The sequence below is a fragment of the Epinephelus fuscoguttatus genome, linkage group LG12, assembly GCF_011397635.1.
Source record: "Epinephelus fuscoguttatus linkage group LG12, E.fuscoguttatus.final_Chr_v1".
NCBI classification, from domain to species: Eukaryota; Metazoa; Chordata; class Actinopteri; order Perciformes; family Serranidae; genus Epinephelus; species Epinephelus fuscoguttatus.
In genome coordinates this window covers 22,105,507-22,126,457 of record NC_064763.1, presented here as the reverse complement: position 1 = coordinate 22,126,457, position 20,951 = coordinate 22,105,507, and the positions used below count along the sequence as shown (strand labels likewise).

Below are 20,951 nucleotides of genomic sequence, written 5' to 3'. Positions count from 1 at the left end.
TTTTTTGATATGCAGTAGCCTGCATTTTAAGGGGGTACGGCCTTGAGCTGTTGACATTGTTTCTCCACTCTGCGTGTGTGTTCTATCCCGCTGTGTTGCAGCAGCGTGTCTCCAGCGGGCGTGTCCTTCCAGCACCTGGATGGATTCCCCGGCGACTGATTGGTGCGGCGGGTTGGTGCGGGGCTCCGCCAATCAGAGGGCGACGGCGCGGGGAAAGGATATAAAAGGCTGGTGTGCCCTGCAGCCGCTGGCAGACACCTTAGAAGCTCTATTTGTGTGGTTCAGCTTTCTGTATAGTGTGAGCGTTAGCTCTTGATTTGTGTGCTGTGAGCGTTAGCTCTTGATTTGTGTATTACCCAGATTTGGGCCAGGGGTAAGTTCACCACTGATTTCGATCACCTGCACCCACGGTTAGGTTTTTGTCACATTGTTTAGTAACACTAGGTTTAGGGGTGCTGGTCATTTGTATTTTTGTTTTCATCATTTCACTAGAGCAGTTAGTTAGGTTTTGTTTTAAGATTGCCTGATTTGTTGTTATTCCCGATTTATGTTAAACATTAGACAGATAGCTCCATTTTATTTTAAGGAGTCCTCTTTTGGTTATATTTATTTGTTGATTTGACAGCACCTGGCGGCCCTTTTCTGTTGACTTCATTATTAATTTCCATTTGTCTTTATAAATAAATACACTTTAATTTGCAATCCTTCCATCGGGTTGTGTGTGTGTGTTACTTCCCTTTTCCCGTAACGAGCTGAGTTTGTAACAGTATGAAACTTGTGTCTGCACCTCAAAGACGCAACACTAACTTGTTAAACCACTTGAGAAAACACCACAATCTGCAGCAAGATGAATGCATGAAGGCGAGAGGAATAACGTCACTAACGCTACCTCACTGGATCCCCGTCCTTGTCCAGTGTCAACTCAGACATCCATAGCGGTAATATAATTTTATTTATGTTTTGTTTCTAGGCAGATCCATTGAATTCAGGCGAAGAGGAACCTTATTTTAAGTCTTGTTCTAATGCAAAGATTTGTACATTAGCAGGAATGTAGCACAACATGGGAGTGAAAGCAGTCTTCTATTGATTTAAATGTGAAAGTGCAATAAAAATATTTTGTCAGTAAAATCAATAAGTCATCAGGATAAATATTTCTGATCTCAATATGAATCAAAATAATCAAGATTATCATTTTGGGCTAGTTCTGCTTCTAAGGTTTGTGACGTATGAAACCCCGGCTGTCTGAATTCAAGTTTTAAGAAGGCATAAATGCTCAGCTATGGCGTTGACTGCTTATTTCACTCATGATATGTCTTGTAGCATATAAAAAAAACACCATATGGAAATGATAACAAAGTTAAAAACTTGAATTTCAATGGAGGGGTTCTGTACTTTATGTGTAGTGCCTTTGTATAATGTGTATGATATCTATGTTGGACAGTCAGTCAATGTTATTGTATTCCAGTAGATATCCTGCCTTAAAGTAATCTCAAATATAGAATTCTTATTTATATTTGAATGATTTAAGACAGTTGTTCCCAACTAGTTAGTCGCAGTCCAAATTTGGGTCACAGGTCTATCCTGAATGGACCACAAGAGACTCGCTTACATGTCAGTTTGTAAAAAAACATACACTTTATTTTACTTTATTTTTAAGAACAGTACATTTCCAGCACAGAGCTTTTATTCTGAAGTAGCGTTTTCTGCTGTAGAGTGAGTGACAAACCGACATCTTGACTACATGGCAAACGCAAGTACAACGCTGAATGTTTTAAACTGTGGGGCCTCGAACTAATGACTAAGGAGAAATGTGGAAAGCTGGTCCAGTTGGGAACCACTGATTTAAGACATCCATTTTCAAGTTTTACTAACCCAAGTTTTTCTGTTTAGACTGGAATGGATCTCAGTTATTACTCAGTGATTTATGATGGTGTGGACTACACAGACTGAAAGCAGAAGTGCAGGTCAAAGTGTAACCAACTCTGGCTCACAATACAAATGTATTTAGGCTACTTGCTCAACATGATTAACGTCAGTCTACTGATGTTTAAGCACATGTCAGCCTTCATCAGACTGTAAGGTCCGGACAGTCCCACATAAGAACATTGTGTTTTACTGCTGTCCTCCTTAAATCATTTTCCATAAGAAGATGGCATTAAAACAGTAACATTAGAATTCCTCATCCTTGCCTTTTCTCTGCAGCGTAGAACATGTGATTCTAAGAAAAACCCAACAAAAGCATCAAGCTGGATGACAAATGCTGATCAAATGTGTCTGTTTTGTTTTCACACTCACATAAACTAGATTTGGCAGGTCAGGGGCTTTTCCTATTCTACTCTCACAGAGGAAAACAGTGGGTATCTGCACGTTTGCGTGATCTAAGAACGCATACAGGAGTGCATGTAGTTATTTAGGGCATGCATATCCCCAGTGGCAGGAAGTGGATGTTTCAAGTGGGAACAAAGGCTGTCTAAGTGAGGGTTGTGACGGAGGAGATCCTTTGTGGGGAGATGACAGGGAAAGACTAAAAATCCATCAAAACACCGCTATCAGCTCCAATGATCAAGGATCGTTTGATGAAGGAAGTCGGCTTAATTGGGACTCATCAATAAAAAAAAGCACCATATGCTCAAACCCAGACAGACTATGAGGGATGAGCCTCATTAAAAAATATAGCCGGAAAAAAAAAAAAAACAGGGAACATAAAGAATAATATAAGTGGGTTTATGAGGAAAAGAGCAATGAGGACGATCTTTGGTACTGACTGTTAATCTACAACCCCCACCCCAACACACACACACACACACACACACACACACACACACACACACACACACTTGCCAGACAAAGGAGACGTAAACTAATAAACAGCAGATAATGTAGCAGGCAGAAGTTATTGATATCATTTACAATGTATTAGCCCATCACCCATTTGTGTGTGTATGTATGTCTGGTTTGTCCCCAGGGGGGCTGAACACACACAGCAATGCCCCATCTGTTAATATTGTTGACAGCTATGTACATGTGTGTCTGTGTGCGTGTCTGTGTGGCCGCAGGGGGTGTGCAGGGTGGAAACATGACAGATCACAGCCCTAAATGACAGGGGGTGCAGAAACAAAATAAATGACACCATCTATTAGACAGTAATTTATATTAATACCTACACACTGAGGCATGAACACACACACACGGTCATACACAGACTCATTAAAACCAACTGAGCTCCATGGGCGAAACGAATACTACATGAAATACCAGCACCCTGCATGCCTCAGAGGCAAGACATTTCCACCATAAAATATAGAGGAAAAAATCAGTTGGGAGTCCTGGGCTCTGTTTCTATGAAAAGCAAATGGATGAAAAATATAATTTTGTTCCCACCAGACTTTATTCTGTGCTACACTGCTAAAATTTCATTTAGATGACGAAAGTTGGAAATTGTTTATTAGCAATAATCCCTTGAGATGTTTTATCTCGTTTCCAATGCCATGAGAACTTGGCTTTAACGGCACACAACTAAAACCTCAATGTAACATTTTCTGTTTCAGGGCTAGCAAAGAGACTGCAACTTATTCTATCGTTTCTATTTTTTTTAAAAAAATTTTATTTAACCAAAAAAAAAACTCTTGAGATTAAAAGTCTCTCTTTCAAGAGCGTCCTGGCCGAGACAGGCAACAACAGAAGTTATAGACAGACAACATAGAACAAAAATACAGAATAAAAATATGCAGCTCTAAAACAGGCAAAATAAAACACAAAATGAGCCTACAAAGAAAAGCCAAAAAGTATGTTAATATATACTAGAAATGAACCATAAAAACGGAAAACACGGCAACTACACATCATTACAAAAACCAGCTAAGACACACCGTGACATCGGCATACAGAAGATTGTGTAGAAAAATCCTGCAACAGTGCTTTGAAACAGCCGAGAGGAACCAACGAGTGCGACTTTAAGTCCTTCTGTAGCAGACTCCACATATAAGGAGCTGTGTACAAAATCGCTCGCTTGTCAAACTCTGTACGTACCCTTGGTACAGACAATAAAAACATGTTCTGTGAATGGAGAGCATAGCCATTTTCAATTTTAACGTACACACATAAATATGCCGGAAGAAGGCCAAGAAAAGCTTTGTCAACAAGAGAATGCCAATGAAAAGGTCTACGAAACTGTAAAGAGAGCCAGCCAACCTGAGCATACAGGATAAAGCGATGAGTTAAGCCTAGTTCACACGATTTTGACATCGCAGAGGATCTTGAGAGCTACCTTGGGTCGGAGGTGAGTCGGCAGATAGTCTGCCACGACGAGTCCTCGTGTGAACAAGCCTACGAGCAAGTCGCCCCCTCGTCTGTGACTGGGACTGGATATCTGGCATGCTAGAAAACTGTGACACGACTGACAAAGAGCATCAGCCAATGAGAGGCGGGATACATCCCACGTCAGCATGCAGGATGACAGAAGAAATGTGAAGAGGACAATCCGCAGGGTTGCCACTTGCCAGGTCTGCTTATTAGCCGCAACTTTGGGCTTGTTTCTAAAGTGGAGTTGCTTACTTGAGCTTGTTCTCTAAACGTAACCTTCCTCTATTATATCTGTCTAATAAGTTATTTAAATGCATGATAGTCACTTCTTTTGGGCTTGTTTCCATAGCCCTGGTTGCTTGTTTCTCTCCCAAGATCTGGCAACACTGACAAGCCAACAAGCAACAACAACAATGCCTTTACGATGTGTCGTCTCCAACTTAAGAAAGGTAGTTTGGGCTCTGTTGGCAAGGGCTTGGTGGAGAAATCTTGTGGTGTGCACACACAGGTTGTAACGCAGTTGGCGAGACTCCCAATGACAGAAACACATGTCACCAGGTATGAACACTCAAAAAATCACGATAGTCTCTGCGACGCAAAATCAGGGTGAAAATCATGTAATGTAAACTAGGCTTCAGTGGCTAAATCTGGAGTATAGTGAAGGCCAAGGTGGAAGAACAAGTTGGTGGTGCGGCATTTGTTTGTGGTTATTGTTGATCGGCACTTCCTGTGGACTGGGGTGTCTATCAACACCTTGCTTTTGATGTGGAATTTAAAAAGTTCCACACTTGTGAGATCATTTTTCTGGGTTCAGTTAGAGTGTCTCGTTCTCATCAATCATCTCCTTCTACATGATTTTGCATGGCGGTGGTAGCCACACACTGTGGTAGTAGCCAGCTAGCTAGTTACTGTGCATGTGTCACGTCTAGGTGGGGTAGGGGCCTTTGGGGAAGGTGGTTAAGCAAGAACGTTAAGAAACTGAAATTACTGAAGACGCCCTGGATTATTTACACGATCATATGTGTATTATTAACATGATGTCAATATTTAACTTTTTTAAATATCACACTAATCCTCAATGCTGGTATGCTCGGTGACATTTATATCAAATAATACGACAGACAAAATCAGGATATAATTCTCCAGAAGAAGCAGTAAAATTGATCTGTCACTCATAGATACATACACTATAAAATATAAAGAATCAGAAATATCTTAATTTTTAACTGCCGCCTTCTCATTCTGCTTACACATAGTGTTACCATCTTTCTAATGGCATTTCCCTTAGTGTTTATACATACTGTACACATTACTAAATGCACTCCGCAGGCTGTATTTCATTGTCATGACAGCCTGATGTTGGCATGATGTTTGATCGAGCGCTGGGAGATTAGATCAGAGTTTGAGGCCAGCACTTTCTGTACTGGCTGAGTGCCACAGGTCCACAAGCTTCACCACTAATTCTCAAGACGGCCGGCCTGCTATTAGCTCCAAACAACGGCACTTTCACCAATAAACCCTTCACATGCTGTTGCATGTAAATGTCAAACTCTCCATCTAATGCTTCGTATGGAGGGAAGCGCTTTGACTCTTAAGTGGGAATGAGAGTGCAGATAGATGCTCGCCCTCAAACTTTACAACCCCTCTGCACCCGTAGTTTTACAGTAACTCCCAGCTAATGCGTGCACCCCCTGTCCAGCTCCTTGGCTTCGGTGAAGGAGCTACTGTAAAAGCTGCCAGGAACAAACAGCTTCATTGCCCCCTTTTCTCTTTTCGCTCCTAATGCCCAACTTCTCTGGCTCCCATCATCTCCGGGAAGAGGTTCAAAATGATCAGGTTACTCCTCATTGAGGCCTGGTAACACTGCTGTGGTGAGGACTGACGTGCGCTCACCACAGAATAGAGAAAACAACAGAATCAACCCCCAGCGTCACGCAGAAGGGGGTGAATGAGTGTTAGGGATGATGGGGGAGAAGGGGAAGGAGGAGGTTGGGAGGTTGAGGTGGTGTCTCTTTTCTGGGGACATCAATGAAGATGTTACTAATGACGAATAACAGAATGATCCGATGCGGCTGCAGCAATGACCTGCAGAAGGACACGGCGGGGAACGTGTAGTTCCTCTATAGACACACAGTTTTGATACACAACACTGTGAGGAGGACATTCTGTACAGCACCATGTCAGCCATCATCTCTTAGAGCTGGGGTAGGTAGAAATCTGGAAAGGGAAAATAGGAATTTTAAAAAAGGTAGAATTTGAAAATACACTCTCCACCTGCAGCTCCCCCCTCTCTGTCCTAAGCCCCTCCCACCAGATGACCATGAGCATATGCACGTGCTTCAACTCAGTGTCTCCCATACATTGATTTATTTAATCTTATTTCACTGTAGAGTTGTAAGCAGCTTATTTGCTCAGCCCCTCTTTGCCTTGTCTCTTATTTATCAGACAAATGTGACAAAATTAGCTAACACTAGCAACCCAACTGTCTCTCCGCCTTGCTCTCCATCGTTGTAGACTGATTGCCCCGTAGGAGAATGGGCAGAAGAGACAGACGTTTGCTTGGTGGCTGTAGCTGCTCGAATTCAGCAGATGTCACAGCTGGCTGGTGGCCAGCGGCAGTACCAGTTCTCACCTGTGTTACAGCAGCAACAGAAAATTTGCTGATCCAGCAAATTGACACATTTTATTTCATTTATTGTCAGGCTCTCTTTTTGATTTGAAGTCCATGTTCTTTTTATGGGTTGCTTTGCAGAGTTGGCAGTTGTTGCCAATGCTGGAATAGCAACTTACTCCACTACTGAATCAGGCTTTCACCGAAGGCAGGTGCACAAACATCCCCATTTATGGAACAGCCAAATGGATGCCCTCTTTCCTAAATGACCTGTGACTGGCCAAAGTTTCCCATCATGGGCTAAATTTTTCTAAAGCCTGAAAACAGAGCAGAAAGGAGGTGAAGAAGACTAGTGTTATATCAGACCACTTGGATTACAATATGCTCAGTTTATGGTGGGATTTTTGCCCAGTGATGCCAAATTGAAACTGCCTACCCCAGCTTTAATTGACAGACCCTCAACAATGTGACTACAGGGATGTGCTGATTGCCTTTATGAAAGAGGTTTTCCAAATCAGACACTGTGGGGCCCCAGTCAGACAAAAATAAGACAACTGTGCTCCCCCAAAACATTCCTCAATATTCTTTGTCTTATTTGGTTAGGCGGATAATCATTCCAGTGTTTCCTACAGAACTACAATCTATGTGGTGGGGTCGCTAACTGTCCTTTTCTTTTCTTTTCCTTTGCCTGTGTGTGCTTGTGTATTATTCTGGGTCCCTTCTCTATGTCTGGTTTGGCGTCCCTGATCTATAACACAGGTGGATCTCTTCATTTTTTCCCTCAGCAGAAGTTTGTGGAGTTGTGAGGGAAACCCTGCATCCTCAGTTTTGGAACTCGTTCCCATAATTCGGGAGCTTTGGGGGATGTAAATAGGAAGAGTGATGTTGCTATGGAGTCAATTAGTTAGCTGTGAGCTACAACTTGAGCCCCCATCTTTTAAGCCTTTGGCCAAAAGTATGCTGAATTATCTATTAGCAGCTCCTGCTCGCAGTGTATCCATTGATGTACAGACAGCTATCACTGGATTACTTTGATGCTTAAGAAAATTGGACATGACGACTCTCAGGCAAGATCTGGAGTTAAAAGGAGTGTCTTTTTTCAATGATTTCCATAAATCTAGAGCTTACTAGAGCTACTTACAGTGGAATTCTTTTCTCCGTCTTCCTCAACAATGCGACAGACTAAACGACTGAGAGTGCTGGTGGGTGTATGAAAGACAACACAGTCTTCCTCTGATAAGACAAGAAATAAAAGCCCTAAGAGGTGTGCCCAGGGGAGGCTGGGAAGGGGTACACAAGAACCAGATTACCAGATGAAAGCATAGCTGACGCTGGGTGATATGATGCGTTCCTGCTCTATAAAGCACCAGGGCTGTTAACCTAAACAGTTACATAACTGGTTCTCTGAAGACAAGTACCGCAAGCTACAGCTCACACATAAGGGTCACTTGGGAGAACTTGCACAGTGTATGAGGCAGACCAGGAGATGGTTTGCTCTTTCCACTCCTGACAACCAGACTTTTATGAAGGATCACACAGGCAATGGACAAAGTGTGATCATGAATAGTTTGTAATTAAAAGAACATTCATCTCTTCACTGGAGCTTTCAGACCTCATGTCAACGTCAACAGCAAAAATAATCTGTGATTGTAAGTGGGGTCACACCATGTGTACAGAAAGTTTGTTTAGCCAGTGGACAATCAATGCTTACAGAGCAAAAATATCCCAACAGCATGTCAAAGAAACAACACACTGGAGGCAGCACTTTTCTTTAACTGGCAACTTACGGAGCTGATATTGATCAATTTTCCAAATCGCATAATCAGAGACATTTAAGATTCCATTTGTGTTGCCAGTTTGAGAGACGGGGAGAAAACCCCCGACACTGTTGCCATTTAATGGAGGATTAGCAACGTGACCTCAGAGATCAGAGGTTATCTGCTCCGGGGATGTCTGTTGGGTGAAGGGCTGGATATAAATGGTGGTATTTTCCCCCGTGGACGAGCAACTCAATCAAGTTAACATGAGTGTGCTGCTGTTGGCTTTCTCTGATGCTTTATCTTTACTGTGTTTGTGGGTGTGTGCATGTGCTCACTGGTGGACAGGATACTGAATCTCCTGCACATAAAGGCACAGCATTTACAGAAAATACTGCACTAAGGTACAGTTTTTTGATTTTCATTATATTTTTGTTGTATTTTTTCTAAATTATGTTAGCTTAGCTTTTGTTATTGTTTGTTTTTCTCTTTATGTTAAGATGAGGCCTGTTGTATAAGCTTGTGGCTTCTTGACCTCTCCTGACACATTCCATGTTTTTCATTATCTGGATTTACTGCAATCTTATGAGTGCAAATATAATAAAAAAAATAAAATAAAATAAAAATATTTATCAAAATAAAACGAAATAAAATAAAAATAAATAAATAAATAGAATAGAAGTATTTATAAAAATAAAATAAAGAATAAAATAAATATATTTACAAAATAAAAATAAAATAGAAATATTTATAAAAATAAAATAAAATTCTACATGTTATTTATTTTATCATTACTTTCTGTTTCATTTTTTATTTATGTTAGCCAAGTTTTTTTGTTTTTTTGTTTTTTGCTTTCTTGTTTTTATTTTATTTTTATTTGAGTGCAGGTCCATTGTATCAACTTGCGGCTTCTTGACATTTCCTGACATATATCTTGTATTTTATTATTTGGATTTTATGTAGTCTTATGTGTGTGCAAAAAAAAATCATTTAAATAATAAAACCCCTCAGGTTTCCTTTTCACTATCAAAATAAAACCTCTGGCCTGATTCATAACATCTTCTGGTGACACAAGTGATCAACTTTCTCATCAGTAACAAAGTGAAGTAACAGCAGTGGGCAAAAAAAAAAAAAAGAAAGCAAACTTCCAACCCAATATGCCCATTTACGGTCAGTCAGTGTTCCACGAGCTTGTTAAATAAATCAGAGGGTCTCCAGAGAGGAAAGCAAAACATTGGAGGCTCCTTCTAAACTCAGCTTCACCAGGAAAGCAAACAGTTTGGGTCCAAGTGAAAGTCTCTTTAGGTATGCACTCTGGACTGTAGAGCCGACTCATGTCCCTCTGGCTAACGCTTTGCAAAACTGGAACAATACTTAGGTACTATCTGCCTTATGTGATCAAACATCAGCCCCACAATGTTTCCAAACCAATACTGAGGATTTCATCATATTTTAGTGACAATAAACTAAACACAGAAAATCATTTTATGGCTCATGGATTTTTTGTCCTTGCGCACAGAGCCAGTAAAAGAGGGCAACAAATGACATCAGCATTCATTTATAGTGAAGATACACATCAACAGGCTGGCTGTATGTTGACTGATGGTGACGATATCCATAGTAAAAGTCTCTTTGAAAAAGTGTATTTCTCAGTTTTACCACCAAAAATCTGGAATCAATGCCTTTTGACATCACCAATAATGAATCAGCTTCACCTCATGCACAGTTGTAGGGCTGTGGCTAATGATTATTTTCATTATTGATTAATCTGTTGATCATTTTCTCAATATTTACACTAATTGTTTTATCTATTAAATGTCAGAAAATAGTGGAAAATGCCAATTATAACTTCCCACATCCCAAGGTGACGTTCACATAGACGCTTGTATTTTTGCTTCACAATTTACAAAACTGATTATTTGATTTTCATAAAAGTTGCCAATTGATTGACGTAATTTATTAAATCGACTAATCGCTGCAGCTCTGCACAGTTGATACAATGAGTGGAGACGGTTTCTCTATTCTCAAAATCAAAATCCTTTCTCCACCAGCTACTGTACACATCCCCCTCTACAGTACATTCCCACCCTCTCAGACTCTGGGATAGAACATGCCATTCTCTCTCTCCCTCTCTATTTCTATCCCCCCCTCTCTGTTTCCCCCTGCTCGCAGTGAGCCACAGAACATGTGGTGTATTTATTTGTTTTTTTTGGCTGTTGTTGGCTTGAGGTGGATGTTCCCAGCAGCAGCAGCGTTTGTCTCTCTGACTGGCAGCCATACCAGAATGGGTGGGTTTTACTGTCATATAAGACACAGTGATGAACGATTGATGAACCAGTGTATTGAATGTGGAGATATGGGATAGACCCCTTTAACAGAGAAGAGGGAATTAAATAGTAGGGCTGTACTGAATAGTTTGAAGCTTCATTCACAGCACTGACATTCAAATTCTAAATCAACATTTGAATGCTGCGTAGTTTGTTTTTTTTCCTTGCATGTTGATTCCTCCTGTTTAAACCTGTTAGTTCTGCACAGTTGCAGATCAAGATTAGGCTACACTAATATTACTATTACAGTATTATACTATTTGTTGAATGAGGTTCCAGTGGTGGCTGCGTGGGATTGTTTCCAACTCGTGTGATCCAAACACTTCCCATAACTCCAGAGTGCTGTCCATGAAAAATCATTGAACTAAATATTCTGCTTCAATCCATATTTGTTTGCTTTTGGGCTCAGATTCAGAATACTTTACAGATCCCCCAGTGGAAATTGGGAGACATTACGGTTGCTTTTAACTATTTAGATATAGAAAATGAAAGTAGTGTGCAAGAAAAAATGTGCCTCATGCTTCAATGCAACACAATGCATACATATAAATATAAAAATATAGAGAAAGTATAAGAAAATATAAAAACATAAGAAGAGATACTTTGTCTAAAAAACAGAATTTTTGATCTTGCTTTTGTTTGCTCTCCAGACTGCCGCGTACAAAGGGAGGCACGTACGTGTATTGACGGGGCGGACCAACAACAATCTTACAGCCCCATAACTTATATTCATTCACTGAAGATGTGGATTCAATTAAAAAAAGACTAACTCATCTAATCCAATGAATCTCTTTATTCAATTTGAGGATTTGCTTGGTGATGGCGTCATAAAATATGACAACAAACATTTGAAGTTTCATTCAAAAAACCTAAAGAGAAGCTTCAAATATTAAACAAGCGTGAATTTGCAATAGCTGCGACCATGTACAGGCACACATCAATGTGGTGGCCCTTTTTGCTAACTGGCGTAAACAGCCAATCAGCTGTCCTTTGGCTCACGACCAATCTATCTCCACAACAAATTTCAGCCTCTTAAGGCAAAAAGTGTGGCTGCCAAAGGGTGGGGAACTTTATGTGGACTGACCGACCAATCAATCAATCAATCAATCAATCAATCAATCAATCAATCAATCAAAAGAGTGAGCTATTAGAGCTGCTGGTCACAGCTAAAAATGACATTCTGTACAGCCCTGTTAAACAGTCTTCAAAAATTCTGTCTTAAATAAAAGGCAAAGTAACCAACTAACTATTCTTTTTATTGTGAATAAGTCCTTGGTTCTCCTGCCCTACAGTAACAATCTGTCAACAAACATAGCCACAATGGGGGCATCGGTGGCTTAGTGGTAGAGCAGGCTCCCCATGTACAAGGCTGTTGCCGCAGCGGCCCGGGTTCGAATCCAGCCTGTGGCCCTTTGCTGCATGTCACTCCCTCTCTCTCTCCCCCTTTCACACTTGTCTGTCCTATCAAATAAAGGCTAAAAATGCCCAAAAAATATCTTTAAAAAAAAACATAGCCACAATGGTGCACACATAGATGCATGTGCACAATTACTTTTTTAAAATCATCTGATAGGTCAGACAATCTTTCATGAAGAGTCGACTCCTGACCCAAATAACCTAATCAAACAGCCTAGGCATTATTTTCTACCACACTGCACTCAGAAGTAAAGACGGACTGATAACTATCCACAGATAGAAATCATCTCCATACAGTAGATTCATTATTTTAGAAACATCCAAGGTCACAGTATACGAACAAATCCAATGCCACATTAGGATGCATGTGGAAAAGCAGGCCTGTGTGGTGCACACTCACTCTCCTTCCCATTTGCTCTCCAGAGGAAATCAAAGGCAACATTCAAGGACACAAATCATCAAACTGAGTGAGGAAGATGGTGGTGACAAACAGGAAATGCTACAACACAAATTTGTGGTGGGTGTTTTTCTTTTTTTTCATTCAAAGACAGTTTGAAAGAAGAGAAAAGAAGAGAAACAACATACCCACCAAAGAACATCAGATTTAGAAGATATTTTTGAGATACATCCTCTGCCCCACTTTCTCTCTATGTTAGACAGGAGATCTGTTTCCCCAGTGCAACTTGTCACTGATACTGCTTTTACCTGCAACTACAAATGTTGTTCTATGTGCAGCAGCAAGAAACACATTTTGGAAAGATTTAATTGATGTAAACGTTCTGTACAAGGGTCTCTAAGGGTGGAGAACTGATCAGTCGACCAGTTTGTGGTCAGCTGGATCAGAGCTGATAAGATCAGATCCGTGGATTAGAGGAGCACCTGCTACAGAGGCGAGTGAAAGCAACCTTTTAGACCAAGCACTGGACCATGGGATGAGCTTTTTCCTTGAGAACGCAGCGGTATCTAACGTATGTGAGTGTGCTGCCTTTTTGCGCTCCAAGCATGTGGAATTACTGAACAGTATACATACTCAAACAGTCCAATAAACAGTCCAGCACCAAATGTAGAATGTCAATATGCAGCAGAGACTGTTGATGTTGCGGGAGGCCGCCAGAACTAATGAATGTGTGGAGAACCCTGCGTACAGCGATGGTGTGGTTACATGGCCGTCTGTTTTGCCTTCCCAGGTGCAGCACTCTTCCTCAATTCTGGTCCAATTTAAAAACTGCTGCTCCCATTAGACACAGAAACTTGGAAAAACAGGGTCCAAGTTGAAAATGACCACACTTTCCCTTCAAGTTTGGGGAGTTAAAGTATCAGAAGCAGGTTCGAAAATAAACTGCTACAGGCTCACCTCTGGCACTGACACCTGCGTCACTTGAGAGAAACATGAGGACATTAACTGACGATAAGAGTGACTACACCCTCAGATCTGACCCAAGCTCACAAGGCGAAGCTCTGTCGATTGCAGAGGAGGAAACTGCAACAGCAGCACTTGGACTGAATTACAGGGAAAATGACAGGAGTCAAGCTTCACTTGACCAAACAGATTTTCCTAAGAAGTTCTGGAAAAATGGAAATATGACTCCTCTGCTTATGCAAAACCTAAACAAGGATGCAGAGCGGTGAGCGGCATTTTGCCTAAATCCCAAGAAACCACAGATCCGACTGTGCAGGCAGGATCTAGTTAACAAGACTGAGAGGGAGTTTTACAGGAACATTTCTCACAAGACAGGGGAACCCCCCCTTAAATAAACTCCCTTTCAGACTATTAATCCAACCAGCGTCATTAGAAGCCACCACGACAAAACCACTCCATTGTGCATAGGGGCTAGACAGCTAATTAAATGAGTCACATGTTGGGAAATATCCCCGAGAGGACACAGACGTCTCTCTTTGTGTATGGCTTGTTTGTGTGATGGCATGTCAGCAGCCGCTCTCTTACCTGGACTTGTCCTTTTCCCATGATCTTGTCCACAATCTCGTTGTCATCCTTATTCAGCATGCTTTTGTCATAACACTTCTCATAGCACAGGATCCGCAGGTACTGGGAGCCCTCCAGCTCAATCTCAAACTCCTACACAACGACACAGAGAGAGATGAGGAGATCAGAACATTTTTATTGCAGTAGTGACAGCACCAATGTAGAGTAAAAGGTCTGTGTGACAGACTTCGTTCCACTGAGGCTCTGTGGTGTCTCTGAAGACACGGGTCTTGGCCTTGCTGACAAAGTATCCAAAGGAGTCCACTTCAAGGGTGCAGTATAGATCTAGGAGGAGACACAGAAGGTAGACAGATCCATCAAGAAAACTGACCACTAAAAAACATTTAGGCTTGTGACATGCGTGTAATTTTATGAGAAATAATAACTGTGTTTCTGAAACATATACTTTGTGAAACCGGAGTGAAACGATACACATCTGTCAATCACAGTTTTATCATCTTGTAGTAAAAGTCCAGCCATTATAACAGACTTTTAGTGGGTAATGATGTCATCGTTTGGAGATAATGTCTTTTCATTAAAGTCAAACATAATTATAGGTCACTTGTATGTCTTGTTAATTAAAGTTTCTTGACACTTAAAGCAAAAACAGACAAATATTGATCCAGCTTTGGCAAATGCAGCACAGAAGTACTTTCATTCAGTTGGCTGCACCACTCTTTAGATCAGGGCTGCAACGGTATGAGATAACCGTATGAGAACAGTCTCAGAAAATATTGTGGTTTCACATTATCACTCTATTACAGAATTTATATTTTTATCCCCTTAAAGGGATGAAAACAAAAGGTTTTTTGTTGATTGAACAAATGTTTTATTACAATAATTGAAAATAAAAAGCCCCCCCTTTGAAAACAGAGATTCTCTGTCCAGTTGCATTTTTTTCCCCCAATATCGTAGGTAAGCAAATGTACACAATATGATAACTGTTGACTTTTTTATCATGGTATACCTTCAAACCGGTATTTTCCTGCAACCCTACACTAGATTAGTGTATTTGTAAGACACATAAGTTTAGAGCTGAAACAATAAGTTGATTAGTTTAGGTTGCCATTGGCAATAATGTTGAGAAATTGGCAGCCTTTGGTTGCCATCACTGGCTACCACTTTTTAACATATAAAAAATAGGGACAGCAAAACGTGCACTACATTTAACTGGGACAGATGGTAGGTCACCTATCATATAGCTCGCCTCCCTCCACTGGTTGCCAGTTAACTTCAGACATGGTTTAGTCCCCAGTTATAAAACTAAGCTTCTGACTACTTATGCTCCAAGTCGTGACCTGAGATCCTCAAGCCTACCCTCGCTAGTCGTCCCCTGATTGAGGTTGGTGACTAAAGGTGGCCGAGCCTTTGCCATCAAGGCGCTGAGGCTCGGGAATTCTCTGCCTGAATTCTCTCCCTTGTTTTGTTCTATTGTTGCCTCAAAACACACTATTTATTCAGCTCTTCTTAAATACTGTATTGTTATCATTGTGTTATTTTCATGTGTTTGTGAAGCACTTTCTAACCTTTTTCAGATGAGTGCTATACATGTAAAATTATTATATTATTATTATTATAAAATGAATTAATTTTCAACATTAATTTCATTAGCTGTTGTTGTTACAGTCAGAATCAGAACCAGAAATTGCTGCACACACATCAGTGCGTTTATTCATCCTTTAAACTACTAATTATTTTCTTGGTTAATCAATTAATCGTTCAGCGAAAATGGCCCAAAAATTTCCAATGCCCAAAATGTTTTGTCAAACCAACAGTTCAAAAGACATTTTTGCTTTAAAAGTTCCTTTGAGTAATTAGGATACTGTGCAGTCATATATCAGCTTAATATTGAAAATGTGACTGAATGTTTAAAGGCTTAATTACGATACCCAGTAAAAAAAAATTGTAGCTTTGTTTTCTTCAATAAAAAAGAAGAAAATTGGGTCAGATCTGATACCCAACACAGATCCATTTACGCAAGTACATGCACCAATGCAAGTGCAACATTGTCTGGTTATGGTCCTGACTGTAACAGTGACATTTAAATAAAAAACTGAGTGAATCTGAGTTTGGGGTGCACGTTTTGCTATTTGCAACCTGGCAACCATTACTGTTGAGCCATGTAATACATTTTTGAATTAATCGTTCCTCATTCTCAAGAGGAAATGCTTGAAAGTTGAATTTCTAAAGGTTTTCACAATTACAGTGAGTGAGTGTCTGATTGTGGTATCAGATTTGTAATGAATGTGCACTTAAAAGTTAAAAAGGTTACGTTCCATCAAAGTGAACAAGCTCTTTAAATTGTCGATAAGTTGTAGTTTGATGCACATCAATCTGGTGCCTGTGTACACATCATTTAGCACCAGCAGACCCTCATACCACAGCCGCCGCTCCGGTGGGATCAGCTCACACTCAGTTCTTCCACGGAGCCAGTAAGGCTGTTAATGTGTTTCTTTAAATGCTGCTGCCTGTGGCGGTTCCTGCAGACCTCGCTGCCGGCTGTCTGTAAAGTGTCAATAGTACGTCCCGCAGCCTGGACCTGGTCCCTGGGGTTAACCTCCATCTGACAGCATGATGGATGGATGCACTGCTCGACCTTTCACCAGGAGAGTCACCACGATTAGGTGAGGGAGCCAGAGATAGCGGCGGGGGAGCTGGTTGAATCTCATATGCATATTGCAGAATGACAGAGAATATATTTACACTGCAACATCAGAAACAACAGCCTGACCGGAGCCTTGGTTAACACCATGGAGAGATACAAAGCATTCCACCTGGGTGAGCCAGGACACATATGTGGCCATATAACAATCACTAACAGGACTGTACAGTAAAATGGAGTCTCATTCCATCTGGTTTCATTCCTGCTTTGTTTGTTTTCTCAGCATCCTGAAAGGCCCTGACATAATTACTCCCAATGAGGAAGAGATTAGTGCTGCTGGTACGCGGGAAGTCCGGCGGAGAGGAATTCAGTGTGACCATCTGGGGGATATTCATAAAAATGAGGCAGTTATGGTACGCTTCCGCTACATACCGAAGCATAAAAGCTGGAAGGCTACCACCTCTGCTTTGATGTCTGGCATCCCAAAAACACAAACTACCTGACAGATGGGGGAAGGTTTGGGGTGATGTTTTTGACATATCAAAACTAGGGTTGTAACAGTTGTGCCAAACTGTCACGGCACAGAGGTTTGGTGTATCCAACCACATGCAGAATACACAGTATGTAGGCCTATGAAAATAATGTGGAACCAATGGTCACAAGTGCGAGTTCCACTATGCTATCAGCAACATATGACGTTAGCACAACAAAGCCTCCAGGAACAGCACTGGGCTTCAAAGCCAATATGACATAGTGGCCAAACTGTGTAACTAAAACTTCTGGGTCCATCACGTGATGCCATGTGGTCCAGAGAGATATTTGCCCATAGATTTATATTATGAAAAAGACATCTGTAAATTAGTGGAGATGTTTTTGAGCATCACAACCCCTACAAAATGACTTCTTTCACTATTGGGATTTGATCCATTTGGTCTGATAACATTTTAAAAGTCTAGAAGAGCTGCACAATTACATGATCTAATCCCCATTCAAGATACCGAAGGGCTAATCCCAAAGTTTGCTGCTCTGCTGGCGGAGTCTCTAGCGCGCCTACTCTATGGGCCGAAGGATGAACATGGCCCCTACACCAAAGCTGTATCCAGTTCACTTTACACATCCATGAGCACTACAAGCTGCTGAGCGTTAGTAGGTCACACTTTAGTGAGCACAAATGAAATGCCAGAGCAAGAAGATATGTCTGCAGGTTCCCAGTCTGCTACAACAGCAACAGGGGGAGAGAGTCGTCAATGGAAACACATCCAAAATGCTAATGCACATTGAACAGCATCACCTGATGTGCCGATCAGTGGGACAAGGAATAAACAAACTAGAGACCAACTCCTTATCCCTACTGCTTTAAAGCAGCCTTTAGACACAAAAGCAGAACAACACTGAAGCATTTGGCATATCACTGACAAACAGTCAAGGTGGAACTACTTGTAACAGTCCTCTTACTGTACTAGTTTAAGCTAGAAGGGCTGAAAAACTATTGTGTTTGTGTTGTTTTTTTCCCCTTAACATTTGTGCAAATTCTTGTGTGATGGCACATTGTAGAGACATGAAATCTTCATTAATGATTGGATGTTGTGACCAAATACTGCCCATAAAATACGATCAGAATCGGCCTATTAGGGGGCGCACATCCCTCACTCCACAAGTCCGACTGGCATGAAATTCAACACACACGTACAGCTTAATGTATTCTACAAAGACGGCTCAAGAACGTGTCTGACTAGATTTTCCGCCATTTTAAGATTGCTCAAAGGGGGGCGCCACAAGTTCCAAACAGGTCCACTAGCCTGGCACAAAACTTAGCCATAAATCAATGACAGTTCGTCCAAACGTCACTAAACTTGGTGATATTTACTTCAAAAGGTAATCTTGGACATACTGAGACTACAAGAAGCACAGCTAGAAAGAAAATGTGAGAAATGGACGCTATACAAGACTCAAAATGACGACACTGGACTGGAATAATATTCAATAGATACACTAATCCTTAAGGCTGTAAAATGTGTGTTTACTGAAGCAGTTTTTGTTTTGTCAGCACTTATTATTTTTCAATTATTTAATTTTTTTATTATGCTGTTGTCAATGTCACAAAAATTGTTCTAATAAAGATTATGGTGAAGAAAAGGGAACTTTAAAGGGTCTTGATCCATCGCAGCTTTCGACTTCTAACAGTCCGTGTTGGCTTAAACAACTGACTCACCACATGTCGCTATGTTTGTATTTGTTTTGTATTTTCAGTTTCAACCGTACTTCTGTGTACCGTTACACCCCTAATCAAAACTGATTCAGCTAGTTTACACAGGGATGCAAATCAGTTGAGCACTGTTTTGTGAAGACAAAACAGCTGTTGGTTGTGTTCAATTTAGAAAGAAAAAGTACCAGTAGTCAGGGCATTTGTTTGAGACACTACAGTGATTCAAACTGCTCTTTTCATCTAGCCGCAGAGAAGAAGAGAGTGTATTCATAGTCCTGAGCAGCTCCCACTTTTCTCTGGAAGCTTATTTCCTCTCCATGTGAAATGGGTTTCAACCTAAAATTCAAACAAGGCCAGGGAGAGCATATTTAGAGTCTTTTTGTGTCCTCGCAGTGGATCCAGGAGGGCTCTGAGAAGTAGGACAGACTAAAAGAGGCCTGGAACTCCATATGTTTTTATTTTCCTGGCAGGTCACCACCAGGCGCAGGGTATGAGGGGGATAAATTGGTCAGCATGGGGGCTCTGACCCTAAATGCAGGGGTTAATGAATACCATCCTCTTCCATCTCAATTAACTGAGCACTGCAGCGCTTGTGGTGTGTGTGTGTTTTTATACAGGAGGCTAATCTTTGCCTGGGGCTGTGTTGAGTGCTGGGTCAAACTGTGGGTTCACAGAAATGGGAGACAAGTGATAATCAGTTAAACTAAACGGTGTCTCTACAGCTGCAAGTGGCAGTCACCAGGACAAGAAATCTGTTTGTATGTTTTGTTTGAAGGCTTCAGGAGAAAGTAGTCTTCTGAGAGAACAAAATGAGGAGAGAACAGGCATAACTTAATTGTTTTCATAGAATCCAGAAGGAGAAAACTAATAAAAGCATGGCAGATAATGAATGGGAATGCATGCAGCCATGGCTGGATTAGATTACATGCAGTCATGAGAGCATGTGAACACTAACAGCACTGTTTCGTCTGTAATTTTTATGGGAACAGTGGCGACTGATGAAAGATTTGGTCCTGATTTATGAGTAAAAAAGTACCGTAAGACTAAAAATAAAGAAATATATCTTTCTTTTGTCCGGTAGCAACTGCACTATTATTCCATTATTAGTTATATACAGTACATCACATGTGAATTAAGTTCAGCGCGGGCGCCCGTCTGGGGGTCAGGGGTGTTTGCGCTTGGGGCCCACCCGAGCGGACGGGCTGGGCCGAGGCGACTCTGAGCATAGGGCGGCCCCACGCCGGCAGCCGGGCCCCTCTCGACGCAGCTGCAAGGGTTCAAGAAACGTCATGTTTGCCGGAGCTTCCACCACCTGCGTGGGCGGGGAGGTTCAGGGGAGAACCACCGACCCGGTGGCGGGCTCCGTCATGGAACACCTGGGGCAGCACGGTGATGCAGTGGTTAGCATTGTGGCCTCACAGCAAGAGGGTTCCTGGTTCGAACCCAGGGTGGAGGGTTCTCTGGGTACTCAGGCTCCAAAAACATGCAGGTTAATTGGTGACTCTAAATTGCCCGTAGGTGTGAATGGTTGTCTGTCTCTATGTGTCAGCCCTGTGATAGTCTGGTGACCTGTCCAGGGTGTACCCCTCCTCTCGCCCAAATGTCAGCTGGGATAGGCTCCAGCACCATATATATATATATATATATATATATATATATATACATATACACATATATATATATATATACACATACACATATATATATATATATATATATATATATATATATATATATATATATATA

General features: G+C 41.2%; 1 protein-coding gene across 4 annotated transcripts in view; it reads right to left on the bottom strand.

The window, feature by feature from the left end:
- Positions 1-20,951, bottom strand: part of abr (ABR activator of RhoGEF and GTPase) — a 211,318-nt gene that overhangs the window by 47,588 nt on the left and 142,779 nt on the right. For all 4 annotated transcript variants that reach the window (XM_049592030.1, XM_049592031.1, XM_049592032.1 and 1 more), the window contains 2 exons: positions 14,585-14,682; positions 14,359-14,490 (listed from right to left, as the gene is read on the bottom strand). In XM_049592030.1, coding sequence (XP_049447987.1) covers positions 14,359-14,490; positions 14,585-14,682 — 230 coding nt within the window. The remainder of the gene's footprint in view (positions 1-14,358; positions 14,491-14,584; positions 14,683-20,951) is intronic.